The sequence below is a fragment of the Balaenoptera musculus genome, chromosome 10, assembly GCF_009873245.2.
Source record: "Balaenoptera musculus isolate JJ_BM4_2016_0621 chromosome 10, mBalMus1.pri.v3, whole genome shotgun sequence".
In the NCBI taxonomy this organism is placed as follows: Eukaryota; Metazoa; Chordata; class Mammalia; order Artiodactyla; family Balaenopteridae; genus Balaenoptera; species Balaenoptera musculus.
In genome coordinates this window covers 63,602,581-63,615,589 of record NC_045794.1, presented here as the reverse complement: position 1 = coordinate 63,615,589, position 13,009 = coordinate 63,602,581, and the positions used below count along the sequence as shown (strand labels likewise).

At 37.8% G+C, this 13,009-nt stretch overlaps 1 protein-coding gene across 4 annotated transcripts in view; it reads right to left on the bottom strand.

Annotated features, from left to right (window-relative positions):
* Positions 1 to 13,009, bottom strand: part of NAV3 (neuron navigator 3) — an 845,054-nt gene that overhangs the window by 161,549 nt on the left and 670,496 nt on the right. For all 4 annotated transcript variants that reach the window (XM_036866523.1, XM_036866525.1, XM_036866526.1 and 1 more), the window contains one exon: positions 6,794 to 6,909. In XM_036866523.1, the coding sequence (XP_036722418.1) occupies positions 6,794 to 6,909 (116 nt within the window). The remainder of the gene's footprint in view (positions 1 to 6,793; positions 6,910 to 13,009) is intronic.

Genomic DNA, 13,009 nt, shown 5'->3' with positions numbered 1-13,009 from the left:
ATAGATACTGCTAGGTCTCGAACCCCACTTTGAGAACTTCTAGGTGAGACTAGAGACTAGTGGTTTTCAACTGGGTCCTCCCGAGGGGACATTCAGCAGTATCAGGAGACAGTTTTGGTTGTCACAAAGTGGGGGTGTGGTGCTTCTGACATCTGAGAGTAGAAGCCAATGATACTGCTATACACCCTATAATGATAGGAACCCCACTCCCCAAACAAAGAATCATGCAGACTACATGTTGATAGCTACAAGGTTGAGAAATTCTGGCTTGGGCTACATTATATTGTATTTACAAATGATTTAGAAATTTCAGTGGCTTACAGAAACAAAGATGCACTTTGCTCACATTAATGTCTACTCTATGTTGGCTGCAGCTCTGATCCAGGTACCCTTTATACAAAGACCCATATTGAAAGAGCAACTTCAGTCTAGGATATGTTGATATCATGATAGAGGAAAAAAGAGACAAGAAATCTAAGCTTCTGCTCAAGAATGGCCCATGTCATTTTTCCACTCACATGTCATTGGTCAAATGAAATCACATGGCCCACTCTGATTCAGTGGGGCAAAAAGTATAACACACCTGTAGGGGTGAATTTAGGAAGGGACTAAGTCCAGTGGAGACAGCAGCAAGGGGCTGGCTATTTTGAAGATATAACCCGAACAGAGAAAAGCACCAAAAGGGCATTTTTGCTTGTTTCTTTGTTTAAAGATATTGTCAACTTGTAGTTATAGTAGTTTTTCCCCTGGGAACAACTACATGGGTCCTTAAGTTTACCTTGAACAACAGCAGGGAACCCAATTATTGCTCCTCTACAGGCAGTTATCTCTGCTTGCTTTTGGGTGTACATTCATACATGGGTGTATTTATACTTACTTGTATTCAATCGTTTATTTATTTATTTTTTTAAAATAGATTATTTATTTATTTATTTTTGGCTGTGTTGGGTCTTTGTTGCTGCGCGCGGGCTTTCTCTAGTCGCGGTGAGCAGGGGCTACTCTTCGTTGTGGTGCGCGGGCTTCTCATTGCAGTGGCTTCTCTTGCTGTGGAGCACAGGCTCTAGGCGCGCGGGCTTCAGCAGTTGTGGCTCGCGGGCTCCAGAGCGCAGGCTCAGAAATGTATGTTACACAAGGTGGAGGAGGAAGCCTCGGTGTATGAGACAAACACGCCCAATCAATACTGAAAATGTGAATCGCTCTAATTTAGCCAAGACCTCACATAAAGTAGAGCTACTATAACGTTCTGAAAAGGAATGCTTTTGAGCTCTTTAGTAAACATAATTACAAAGTAGCTATTTAAGTAAAAGATCCAAACTGATTTAAAATGACCTGAGCTTGATCATCTTTATCTTTATAAACATCCAAGAAAAAGGCAAAATAAGTGATCATTTACAAATGTCTTAAATACCAAATATTTCCCATTATTCAATACAAAGTCTGGGAAGTCAGAAAAAAACACATGTAACCATTAGTTTATCTCTCTGTTCAATTTAAATTCTTACTTCTAAAATGATTTCCTGAATTCATCCAATTATTTAATTACTTTATTACAAATGACATATTGGCTTCACTGATTCTGATTCAGTCTGGCATCTATCACCATTTTTCAGTGTTGAAAAGGTTAAAGGTTAAAAAGTGGATTAAATAAATGTTACACATGTTGGTAGACAGTCTTATGCAAAACAAGGGGCATGTGTGAACCTTTGTATTAAAAAACATCTAAAAACTTTCTGAATGATTCCAATGGAATGAAAAACAAAGCTCACTTTGCATTTGGCAGGATCTCTTGGCACTTGATGAAAGGGATGGTCTCTGAAGCCAAATTCTTTTTGTCAATGAATGAGAGAATAAAACCCAAGCCAAAGCAGTAAAATCTAAACCATCAATTCAGCTGGACTTGTAATATTGAGGTCATGGCATGAGTCTTAAGGATAGGCTGGAAGCAAGAAGCTCACTTGATCTTTGTCACAAATTATATAATGCATATCACCTGACTGTAATAATTAACAGAACCACCATCATCAGATTGGGTAAATATCACAGTTTCCTCCCTAAGAACATGACAAATAATGGGAAACTTGAGAGAGATGCATAAAGACTTTGGAGGGATAAAAGGTCTCCAAATTGTAAAAGTCTTGAGTTTTCTCCAGCATATGCCATTTTATTGTGTAACTCATTTCTGATACTTATCTTCACACCACAATTTAACTATGTTTTTAACTTCTGCTACCATTTAGTCATGAAGACACTGTTCTTATAAATTCAAATGAGTTACTGCAGAGAGGAAATGTAAAGAGCTAAGCCTCCTAACAAATCTGCTTTTCAATGTGAACTATTCAAGTTTGCTCCTTAACAGTATCATAGAACTTTACATGTCATGCATCTCACAGGTCATGCAATAGGGATGCTTTTCACATTTGTTTAAGTACAAAAAGGGATTTCCCTGGGTAACACAACAGAAACGTGCAGGGAAGGAGGGAGACAGAGTCTCTGATGTGGCTTGTTCAGGGGCTCAGACATTTTCTGCAAAGACCTTGAGCTAATATTCTTCTGCTTTAGGTTCTGTTTTCCCTATGTTTGTTTCACTCGAGGGTGAAGGTAACTGCCAGCAGCTCCAAGCTTGAAAAGTTCTGAGACTGATTCTCATTGGTTCTGATTGAACTGAATTGGGTCAGTTGTCCACTCCTGAAAGAGTCACTGTGGTCAACGGAATGGGTTGTTCTGATTGGATCTGCTTGGGTCAATTTCATTTGAACTACCTGAACAGAGACTGATGGGGCTATGGTTCCCCTAAAGAAAATCAAGGGGCTGTTACTAGCAGATGCAGCAATGGATGCTGGTCAGGCAAAACTATACCAGGACATCAAGGTACGTCAACTGTGAAGCCAATGGTGTTTAATATACAGAGCTTCTAACTTGGTTGAGCCAATGTAACTTTGTATTTTTTAAATTATTTCCAGGCTCCTCCAAATTGTATAGGCTTCAAACATTCACAAAACCTGGATCTTATCCAGCCAAGACTAACTCCATCAGAGTTCTCTATTATTTAGGCTACTTCACTTGGGGAACAGGACAGATTTACTCCCCAATGAGGTCCCCACAGCAACCTTTAACAATAAGGCTTCAACAGTAGCACTGGCATTGAAAATCACTGAGCTACCAAAATCCCAAATGTACCCGGTTTTACAATAAGAAACAGACAAAAATAACAAGTAAAACTTTTTTTCAAATTACTTCCATTGAAGTTGTTTCTTCCTGAAATATTATGTCCTGATTTCTTTACCCATTAGAATTCTACTATACACATGCGTGATCTTCTTTTAAGCCCTGTATAAATCTTTACAGTTAAGTTAGTTGTTCCCATAAATCTAGTAATTCAATTATTTGTGGTGTTAAAGTTTATTTGTCTCTTATTCCCCCATAGGAGAACTCATGTCTTAGTCATGTTTGTTTTCCCAATCCTTGGCATGCTTGGCATTTATAACGTACCTGGCGATGATTACTGAAAAGGTGGATGGAAGAATAAAACCGTATCTCACAATAATCCGGAGTTTACTAAGCATCACTATAGTCACCTCACAAAAAAGGGAACTAAGGGACAATGCAAGCAACAAAATAATGGCAGTGCAGAGGCCAGGATTAAGTTTTTCTACTTCCTAGAACACTTACCTGCTCATATCTCATGCTGTCTTTGGAGAAATATTCTAAGGGCTAGTCTAAGGCGTGGCATTAAATTCAAGTGTGTATGTGGTTTGTGGTTTCCCTAGCAGCCAGGGTATAGTAGCAACAAGAGAAATTAGAGAGAGAAAGAAAACTGTGGAAGGGGTCAAGGAAAGTTGTTTTGTTTTGTTTTAAATTAAGATTGCAGAGATGGCAGCATCCTGTGGGCTAAACAGAGTGGTTTGGTATAGAGGGAGATAAGGTAGAAAAGAAAGTAATCCAAGGAAAAGTGAAGTAAATAGGTATAAAATGCTGTACATGGGTAGATATGGTGGCAGGGGTTTGTGAAATTCTTTTCGCTCTGCTTAAATTTTTTTTAGTGACATCAACATCAAGGTCATCAGTTAAGAGAAAGGATGGGAGAAGTGGCACTGTAGCTTTGAAAAGAAGAGATAAGGTATAAAATTGTCATCTAAGAACAATCTCAAGTTCTGAGATGACAAAAAAAGAGTAAATGCACCAGAGAAATACAGAATGATTGCTGGGCAGCATTAACTACTCACTTGAAGTTGGTGGTCATGAATGTAAAGCGAATCACATCAACACGTGATGTGTTTTTCTCCAGGTTCATTCATTGCTGGTATGGACTAGGTGGAGACCTGAATATTACCAGGTCCGTGGTTTCATCCAATGAGAACAATGAAGTGAAAGAGGTGTAAGGGAGTAAAGGGTATATGTAAAAGTAAAATCACATTCAGTCACTACAGGAATTCATCTGATTAAGGAAGGAAGAAAGGATATGTAGAGTTTGGAGAGGGTAAGTAAATGGTGGTGGGATCAATAAATTGGAAATCTTAGTAGAACCAGTGTCAGAGTCAGAGAATGAAAGGAAGGGCATTGAAAGGATAGGAGGATGTCATCAGCAAGAGTGGGGTGCATGGAAGCGAGATTATAGAGAAGCTGCAGATTCCGACAGTGCCCAGATGTAGGGTACGAACAGGAGAATAAGTAGCTCAAGGAAGGATTAGAAGGCAAGATCATTAGAAGAAAGGCCAGGGTATGCCAGCTCTGCTCTTGTCACTGGCCTACTTCCCTATGACTGTCATCCTCTCATCACTGGTCTACCAGTATACTCTCATCTACATTTCTCCAATTATGGTAATCAATTTATAGCTTTCTAATCATAAATATCTTTCTTTCATGAAATCTCAAGTTTGCACTGAGAGAAAATTTCAGTACTCCACTATAGACTCATTTTAAACAAATGATCGTAGGAATGACATAATCAGATAAGCCTCATTTCAGCACTTATGTGTTGTTTTCTTTCTTTTATTCCTATCTAAATCATAGTTTCAAATCTATGATTCTATATCAATACTTATTGACATAAATTAATATTATACCTTCTAATAAATCCATCAGACTATTATATTATGGTAAAGCCTAGTTTATTTTTCACTTTCAAATATTCTATTAAAAATCAGAACATTAAATGGAAATTAAAAATGTTTTTTTCCAGTTTTATTGAGATATAATTGGCATGTAGCAGTGTATTAGTTTAAGGTGTATAACATAATGATGTGACTTACATAAATGGAAATATTAACTGGAAGTATAAAAAATGATTAAATGGTCAAAAGAATAAGAAACTGGAGGAAAAAAGATCAAAAATGGGTTACCGATTCAATCAGAGATACTAAGCGATATACTAATTTCAGAAAAACAAGGTTTCTTTGTGAAAATCACATAAAAATTAGAATTCAAAGTGTACTTAAACGCATTTTCTCCTACAGATTTGAGCTCTAGTATTTTGTAGGCATATTGATACTAACTGAAGACATGCATGAGTAAAGAAATGTGTGAAACGTTCCACACTATGTTTAAATAATATCTAGTCACAATACAGATACATATCATCATTCACCAAGGGGCTATCTGGAGCTATGGAAAACCAACACTTTCTCCAAGTGCTTGAAAGATCTACAAGTATCCATATAGCTATGCCTTGGCATTACCATTTCTGCCCTTACCCTGAACTGGCCCACTGTAGTCTCCACATGAAAACTCTGAAGCCTATGATACCACTGATGTTAATTCCAAAAGGAACCCTTGGGATGTTGTGCTGTCCTTGTTGTCAATATCCATTGATGGATACTGCAGTGACTGCTAATGCTCGCCAAAGTGTTTCAAGTCTGCTGAAGTGAGGAAGTTTCTTAACCTTCAAATTTGTGATATGGCTACGCTCATGAGCTTCAGAGCAATACGTTGAGTTCTAGGAGTACTACAGTAATTTTTAAAATTGAAATAGTCCTTTTAGTTTTTTCCTTAGGAATATACAAGGGCTGAGCCAGAGATTTATTGGACCAAAAGACATACCTCTACTGCCATGCATTCTTATACTTGGAAACACATAAAATGTTCTTAAACTGTCTTTCCCCTTAGAAGCAGTATATCACGTTAAGAGCCTACTTAGTTCCTATATTATATATTATATAGGTCCATATGGACCTATATATAATAAAATTATACCAAAGGCCTTCCATATGTGCCTAGGCTTATCCAGATCCTAGGAAAAATAGTGGACTAAAGCTGAGAATCTGACAAATTGGGTCTGGAGCATGTATATGTCATTTTTCTTACATTATTATATATATAATGAAATATTTCCATAATTACATTTTTCCCAGAACACACATTTGGAGCCACTGTGTAGAAATGTTCAAAATAACACAGAATTGTAGACAGAGCAGGGTTGGAGGCCTTGGAAATTTTACATTGCCATCTGATCATTAATATTTTTTTAAATCTCTAGATATATTCAAGAACTGCCTTATGAACAATAGAAGATTCTCCAGGTCTTCTCTGATAGTATTCAACTAGACTGAGGGCAACCATGACTTAAAATCTCAGCCTCCGAGAGCACTACCATTCTTTACAGAATTCATTACAGAGCAACAAAGAGACCATTCTAAGCAGAATAGTCAAATACCTAAGCATCTCTGAAGCATGAAATGTACACAGTCCATTTATGCCTAAGGGAAAACAGTATAGCATAAATATGATTTAATAAAAAGACTTATGGAGAGATTATAAAAATTCTGAGTTTGACCTACCCACCAATCAGGTCACTTACCGGATATCTCCTCTAGGCACTGCTTAGCTGTCTTACTGTATGATAAATCCATCTTAGTAGGACTGGTACAGGAATCGGCAGATGGTAAAGAGGTACCTTCATTTTCTGAATGTGCTCTGAAATTAACCAAGAAGACAGAAATACCAATTGCTGTCACCAGCGACTCATCAAAGTTCTCTAGTACAAGAAGAAATCAATGTATTAAAAGTTTTCTATGAAGGTAAGTGATCATTTCTTTATGTCTGGGACATTCCAAAGCTGTCTATCTACAGGAGAATTTCCTTACTTTTCATATACAACCCAAGTTGTAGTGAGGTATTAAATCTGATTTCTTAGACTTTTCTAAGTTTGAAAGCTTGTAATTACCAATAATTGACTGCACTTTTTTGGGCAAAAGACTTGAAAAGATTCTTTTTTTTTTTGCTGTCTTAGAGGAAGTCTGGCTAAACTGTGTTCTTCTGAGAATAATAAAAGCACTGAAAACACCCCTAAAATTATTTTTTCCATGCACATTCTATAAAATATATCCTAAAACACAAAGTATAAGTAAAATAAATATTGACTTTGCTATGGGCAATAAATGTCACTATGATGTCTTGATTTCAGAAAAATTAAAGTCAATCAAAAACAAATTCTCATTCTGACAACCCCCTTTTATAATATGTTTTATAGTTGTGTATATATGTTCATGGGTATGTATTTGTGTGTGTGATTAACATGTAAAGAGTAGGTCTAATCAAATAAAAAGCACTCCACAGAGGGACTGCATACGTTTTGATATTCTAATCTTCATGCATTGCTTCTTCCTTTTATGCACAGGCAAACGTTTTAAGAGGCACTATCTTTCCTTATGCAGCTTCAAAATCTACATATATTTGGTCAAAAACACCACATCTTTAGAAAGTCCACAGCGTGAACGACAAGAGAAAGAAGGAGACAAGACAATACAGCATTGTACACTGGACTTTGTTCTTTATAGTTATCTCATTTGCTTGGAGTCCCATTCCTAGTACTGAGTTTGGACCATGGCAAGTGATCACTAAACATTTCTTACTTTAAAAAAATCTAAAGAGAATATTTATATGTGAAAGAAAAATTCAGTATATCTTTAAATCAATTTTCACTTAATATGTTACTTTTATTCTAAATCCTGGTTTTGTTTGAGAGAAAATAAAGTGCAATCATTGATGCCAGAAATATTTTCTATCTATCTGATGGGTCTAAAAACTCTGAAACGCTCATTAGGATTTTAATAAATCATGGAAAACTATATGCTGTATGTATGTATGTATATAGGAATTGACATATTAAAAGAAAGATAGAGCCATGCAAGAATTCATACAAAGCTGTGCCTTGACCTCCAGTGATTTCTGGCAGACATTCCTAGCTTATTGTAACTTAAAACTAAATATAAGGAGCACAGCAAAATTCAGAAGAGGACATGCTGTTCAAATGACAGGATATACCATTAAGGCCAATAAAAATTTCAATGTTGTGAAAATCAACAGACATTTTTAGTCTTCACCTTCCTTGATATCTTGGTAGCATTTAGAATAGCAGACCATTCCTCCCTTCATGAAACTCTCCTTCCTTGGCTTCTATAATAAAAAATTTCCAGTTTGTTCCCCATTCTCTCTGGATGCTACTTTTTTTCTCTTTGTTCTCTTTTACCCAATCATTAAATGTCATGGTTGTCGGTAGTAAAAAAGAAGGGCAAAAGTTGGGGGTTCCTCAAAGCAATATCCTAAGCTTCTTCCAGTTTGCATTGTACAGTCTCTCCAGACGATCTCAAACATACGCATTGTATTAGTGATGGCCTATCCACACATGAAGTCCAAATTCAAACGCTAACCCAGAACTTTTCTCTGAATTCCAGATGTGAATCATAACTGTCTAATTGACATTACCTCTTGATTATCACAGAGATAACTCAAACCCATCTTGTACAGAACTGAACTTGTGATATTTTCTCAACAAACCTGGTCCTTGTTCATAGCGTCCCTGGGTGAAACCTTCAGGGAGCCTGAGAGGCTTTGCATGGTCTGATCTCTGTCTGCCTCTCCAGTATCATCTTGCACTGGACTCCCCTTATCTCTCTCCCCTGTGGTCACAAGAATCTTCTACCCACATCCTATAGCTCCTGGCCTCAACAGGTCCTTTCTACTTGAATATTTTCCTTCCCACGACATCCAATTAAATTTCTCCCTTCAAGTCTCAGCTCAAGTGACTCTTTCTTAAAGAACCATCCCTAATTTTCAGGTGAAGTCCCAAGTTACAAATACTCATTTCTCCCTGTACTTATCTTGAGCACTTCATACTCTCGTAACATGACATTTGTGTAATTATTTGATAAATGTTCATCTTCCAAACTAGAGTCCATTCTCAATGTTTAAGCTCATCATTGCACCCCAATGCCTAGCCACATGTCTAGCAGATATGCTGCACTCTGCAAATATTTGATAACTGAATGAATAAATCTTATCAGTAGTGATCATAAAATAGTGTCATTGGTGGGTAAAGCATATAGAAGGAAGCATGGTATAATGGTGCATGCTTTGCATTTGGTTGTAAAACAGCTCTCTCACTAAACAGTTATTAACTCACGTGACCTTGCTAAGTGACTTAGCCTCTCTGAACCTCAATTTGCTTATGTGTAAAAGGCAAAGAAAAATATGTTCCTCACAAAATAATTGTGAGCTCAAGTGTTATTATTACTAAAGGCCCGGAAAAGCATTCTCCTGAGGCATGTGGGATTCTGGTCAACGTTAAAATGTGGGGAATATATCCGGCTCTCTGGGCTATTTCTTTTCTTCTCTGGCCCCCAGGGTCTCCAATGTCCCCTGTCTATTGCCCCTCCCCACTCACTTCTAAAGTTCATTATCATCTATTCATCCACTTGGGCTCTTTTCTTGTGAGCCACTGTACCTCCCTGGTTTATTCCTTAGCCTAATGTCCATGAACGAGGGGAAAGAATTCCTCTGACGTTTTCTAAGGATTGTTATTACTTGCTGAAGCCATTTAAATGGAGAGTATGTAGTGAGATAGGACACCCCAGGGAAAGCTTACTGGCTGCTTGCCAAGAAGCCTCAGAGAGTCATGGTGCCTGGGTGACCTGGCTGGGAGCCAGGGTTGGCCTACAGTCATACAGGCTCAATTCACAGACCAGTTTCTCAGATGCTGAGTCACATAAAGTAGTTCACTGGGAGACCTGTCTAAAGCCCAACGCCAACTGATTTTTACTAGAACAAGACCAGAGCAATTACAGGAACCAGAATACTTGTAGCCATGTTAGTTATAAAGATGCAGAGCATCTCCCTCTAGGAAAATCTCTATGGAGCAAGAGAATATTCAGAATGTGTTTTGGGAGTAGAGTTTTTTCTTTGCTGCAAATATACAGATCTTAAAAAATATTTCTCAGTGTACGGCTATCTTTCTCAATGTATGAAACCTAGTACTCAATTCCATTGGCTAAGTCTCCACCCTCTGATAAAAAAGTATTCAAACTTTGGTCTTAGAAACCTTTGTTTTACTTTATTTTTTAATGTGGCTGTGAACGTTTCTGGCTGATTTATTCTTTAATTTTTTTTTTTTTTTAGTTTAGGTCACAAGAGAAAATCTTATTTATACCATATTTTCAAGTTCTTTGGTGTATGTTTCACAGTGTTCCCTACCTAAGTTACCTACATTAGAAATGATAGGGCAACAGACTGATCAAGGGAAGGAACATGGTGAAGTTAAACTTCAAATAATTATAAAAAGATCTCAGAAATTATCTTTGGTTTGTATTCACATGTAAATGGGTCCAGATCCCCTGCTCTATATATGTTACAAGACATTGATTTCTCCAGGATTTCTACCTCATTGTTTGTTAAAGTGGAATCAGAGTTTAACTCCAGTCTCCAGAGGGACAATCAAAGGCAACTGGTAAAGATTTAACTTTTATACAAATGATCAAAGAAGTTCACTTTAATCTCTGAAGGCTCTAAGCATGTCCTCTATTTTTGTGCATGCTTCATTCCAGTAAAATAACAGGTTTTGGTGTTGATTCATAAAACAATTTACGAAGACTTCAGAATTAACAGTGTTCTCTAACCAAAAGGTAGATATTGCAGTGGCATCATTCACTGTTCCCATGTAAACCGATATTGCATTCCTCTCATATTGACTGGGAAAAGGAAAAAATGATTCAAAATATTTAGAAGACATCATCCTGTGCAGACTATCTTACTGTGCATTTACAACATGGTCAACATGTTATAAGCACTTACTGAAACTGTAAGATAGGGCATTGCAAAAACACCATTTAATTTATTTAGAGTTCTAATAAGCTAGTGCTAGTGTCTGTTATTAAGAGTCCTAGTAGCTAAAGGTCTAGGTTTCACCAATAATTAACATAAAAGCTAGTTCCTGTTTATGTGCTCTTAACTATATGCCAAGTACTATGCCTAGTGTTTTATCTAGGGCATATCACTCAAACTTCACAACAATTGTGTTGCTATGGACTGAATATCTGTTTCCTCCCAAAATTCATGTGTTGAAACCTAACCCCCACTGTAATGATACTAGGAGATGGAGCCTTTGGGAGGTGATTAGGTCATGAGGATAGAGCCCTCATGCATGTGATTAGTGCCATTACAAAACAGACCTTGGAGAGCTCCCTTGCCCCTTCTGCCATGTGAGGACAGAGTGAAAAGATGGTCATCTATGAACCGGGAAGCAGGAGCTCACCAGATACCAAATCTACTGGCACTTCGATCTTGGACTTCCCAGCCTCCAGCACTATGAGAAATAAATGTTTGTTGCTTCAGCCACCTAGTCTATGGTGTTCCTGTTAGAGCAGCTGGAACAGACTAAGACACCTGTAATTTAGGTGCTGTGGATAAACTGAGGCTTCTAGAGCTGTAATAATTTGCCCTGTGTAACAAACTGGGAGATACTTAACCTGTACTTAAACCTGGACGCTTCTAAATATTGTTTTATTAACCACTACCCTACAATTTAATTCCATCCAAATGTCTCTGGACATTGAGCATGTTAATGTATGTGATCTCTCCTTAGCTGACAGATAGCTTAGTCACTAAGTTATTAACAGACAGTACTTGAATGTGACAATACCCAATGGCCTAACCTTAATTTTATTCTTTACTACCTTAAATTTTTACTCCTAAGAAAAGGAAGCTATTATACATGCCATTTAAAGGAATTCAGCAATACATCTAGATACTATCAATCTTCAGATTTCCAATTTCATAAATAGGGGTGTTGCATATTGGTTTATATTAAAAATACACCCATATGAATTCATCTTGATATGGATATACTAGTCACAAATGTGGACACAGACAAAGCTGGTTTGAGTCAGCAACATTAACTAATGGTCTTATAGTTCCTGCTTTATAAACCTAACCTAAAAGAAAGAAAAACAAATATCTTTCCCAAACCAGCTCTCTCTTTCTTGGTGGGAAGGCAGACAGGTGACAGACAGGGCCAAGCCCAGGAATCTGTCCGAGTGAAGAGTAGCCCAGTGTGGATGGGAGATTTGTTAGATTTGTATGCTGGGGGTCGGGGGGCTGAGCAAATAAGAAAACATATTGAGTATAATGGGAACCAGGTTTCTCAGCTGACAAAGGAAGGTGCAAGTATGGAAAGGAGAAAGCAAGCATAAACTCTGTGTGTTGATTTGGAATTGGAGGCGCTGTGAATTTATGGTTATATACCCAACTCTCTCTCTCTAATAGATAGCTCATTGATATTGAGATAAATACGTGTGTAGGGACTTCTCTGGTGGCACAGTGGTTAAGAATCCGCCTGCCTATGCAGGGGACACGGGTTCGAGCCCTGGTCCGGGAAGATCCCACAGGCCATGGAGTAACTAAGCCCGTGCACCACAGCTACTGAGCCTGCGCTCTAGAGTCCGCAAGCCACAACTACTGAGCCCGCATGCTGCAACTAGTGAAGCCCGCGGGCCTAGAGCCCATGCTCCGCAACAAGAGAAGCCACCGCAATGAGAAGCCCGCGCACCGCAATGAAGAGTAGTCCCCACTCTATGCAACTAGAGAAAGCCTGCGCACAGCAACGATGACCCAACGCAGCCGAAAATAAATAAATTAATAAATTTTAAAAAAAGGAAATAGGTTTAAAAAAAATATGTGTGTATCTGTATGAGTGTGTGTGTACCTACATATATTTTACTATTTAGGAAAGCTAGGAGCAGTG